We start from the raw sequence: 2,422 nt of genomic DNA, 5'->3' as shown, positions 1-2,422 counted from the left end.
AAGCGCAAATTTGCTGAAAAAAAAAAGAACAAACAGACATTGACAAGGACAACTTTTGGTACATTTTCCACGTAGAATGTAAGATCAAGTAACGCGCCATGCAAGCCAAATACGAATGAGTCATAATCATAAAGTCAGCGGTTGGAAAACAGAAAAATTCGTTAATTACAGCCATGATATCATATCATATGGCAGAAAACTATGACCAACGCAACCTCCAATAAAGTCTAATCCTAATTTCTTAAATACTCTCTATAAATACAACTTTAGCCACAAGCTCTTTCTTCATCACCCTTTCACTTTCTACTTATTAGATATCTTGTGTATTTAACTCTAGTTTTTGGTTTCGGTAGTGAACAGAAAAAATGGTAACAGCTGCAATATTTAGAGCTGCTGCTACGGTGATGCTGCTGGTTTTGAGCTTCAGCGCATGCCAAGCACAGCTTTCTTCTACGTTTTATGGTGACACATGCCCCAATGCACTCGGTACCATTCGCACATCCATCAGATCCGCCATTGCAAGAGAACGTAGGATGGCTGCATCTCTTATTCGGCTTCATTTCCATGATTGCTTTGTTCAGGTACTTGTTTAATATGTTGATACTCGTACGTATATTACAACAAATTTCAATTGCATGCGTGGATTGTATTAAATGGAGTGCTTGCTTTGCTTTATTCAGGGTTGTGATGCTTCAATCTTACTGGACAATTCCCCTTCCATCACAAGCGAGAAGTTCGTAACTCAAAATAATAACTCTGTAAGAGGCTTTGAAGTTATAGATGAGGCTAAATCTGCAGTTGAAAACGTATGCCCTGGGGTTGTATCTTGTGCCGACATCCTTGCCGTCGCTGCCAGGGATGCCTCTGAATACGTGAGTCAATATCGCTATTCGCCGCGTACATATATATATATATATAGAGAGAGAGAGAGAAAGAGATCAGTAATACGTTAAATATTCTACTTAAATTTTTCATATTTAATTAATTCTAATTGATTAACATGATCTCACGGAACAATCCAGGTAGGTGGTCCATCGTGGACAGTGAAGCTTGGAAGAAAAGATTCAACCACTGCAAGCGCCAGCCTAGCTAGCAGAGACCTTCCTCGTTTCGCAGATGGTCTTCAAAGGCTTATCGATCTCTTTGAAAGCAAGGGCCTTAGTGAAAGAGACATGGTTGCTTTGTCAGGTTTGGGCACAACTAATCCTTTTAATACCATTTCATTTTCCCTACTAAACAAACAGTACTGATAACTGAGATAATTAACTTAAACCATTTGTGGGTACAGGTTCTCACACCATTGGACAGGCGCAATGCGTGACATTCAGGGATAGGATATACAGTAATGGAAGTGACATTGACGCTGGGTTTGCCAGCACTCGCAGACGCAATTGTCCAGCTACTTTCCCCAACGGAAATGGAAATTTGGCACCACTTGATTTGGTCACACCAAATTCCTTTGACAACAACTACTTCAGGAATCTACTGCAAAAGAAGGGTCTTCTCCAGTCGGATCAAGTGCTGTTCAGCGGTGGATCCACAGATAGCATAGTCAACGACTACAGCAGGAACCCTTCAACTTTCAGATCCGATTTCGCTTCCGCCATGATCAAGATGGGAGATATCGAGCCTCTAACAGGTTCTGCAGGGATCATAAGGAGGATTTGCAGCCGTGTTAACTAGTTCAAGTATCTGTTTCTTTTCCTATTCATAGTCCTCTTTTAAGTGTTTAAAGTTGTTGTAATGCTACTTTCCCATACCTTCATAGTTTTGTTGCAAGACCTCAGTAAGGAGGATTTTGCAGCCATTTTATTTTTCCTATACTTGTACGTTTATATATGTAATTTATTAACGAGGAAGGAAATGCCTATGTCAATTTAAAATAATTCTTTTTACAATCTTTCATATAATTCTTTTTTTTTTTAATGTTTTAGCAAAAGAAAGCATAAAGTAGTAAAAATTGAAATGAATGAAGTCCCAAAAACAGTACCGTACAAGTAATTAAAGGATTAGTGAATTATCATCATATGTCAACATGAGTGGCTCCCAAGTTTTTGCATCTTCAATTGCAAAAGCAGTAGCAAATCCATCCTCACCTCATTTTTACTTTCCCCCTTAAATTATTTATTTTTACGAAAGTTGTCTAGGCAACTTATTAAAATTTTAAAAAGTTTTCAGCATAAAATCTTAAAGATTTATTCACATTAACAGAACACACGAGTTGCCAATTTTAATAGCTGAATCCATTTTTTCCATAAAAACTTTAATTTAACTAAAATTTAAAAATTGAGAGTTAAACTGATAAAAAAAAAGATTAAAGTGAAAAAAAAACAAATAATTTATTTTCAAAGGACTAAATTTTAAATGATGATACATCCTCCAAAATAAAATTAAATGGGTTTATTTAAAAATTTTGAATGAT

The 2,422-nt window shown here is 36.5% G+C and overlaps 1 protein-coding gene across 1 annotated transcript; it reads left to right on the top strand.

Annotated features, from left to right (window-relative positions):
• The first annotated feature begins 277 nt into the window (after positions 1-277).
• LOC105787283 (lignin-forming anionic peroxidase) lies at positions 278-1,898 on the top strand. Its single transcript, XM_012613675.2, has 4 exons — positions 278-581; positions 681-872; positions 1,023-1,188; positions 1,289-1,898. The coding sequence occupies exons 1-4, from the start codon at positions 366-368 to the stop codon at positions 1,681-1,683; spliced, it is 969 nt and encodes a 322-aa protein (XP_012469129.1). The 5' UTR covers positions 278-365; the 3' UTR covers positions 1,684-1,898.
• Positions 1,899-2,422: the final 524 nt, after the last annotated feature.

This window comes from Gossypium raimondii, chromosome 1, assembly GCF_025698545.1.
Source record: "Gossypium raimondii isolate GPD5lz chromosome 1, ASM2569854v1, whole genome shotgun sequence".
NCBI classification, from domain to species: Eukaryota; Viridiplantae; Streptophyta; class Magnoliopsida; order Malvales; family Malvaceae; genus Gossypium; species Gossypium raimondii.
This window is presented reverse-complemented; position numbering and strand designations above follow the sequence as displayed.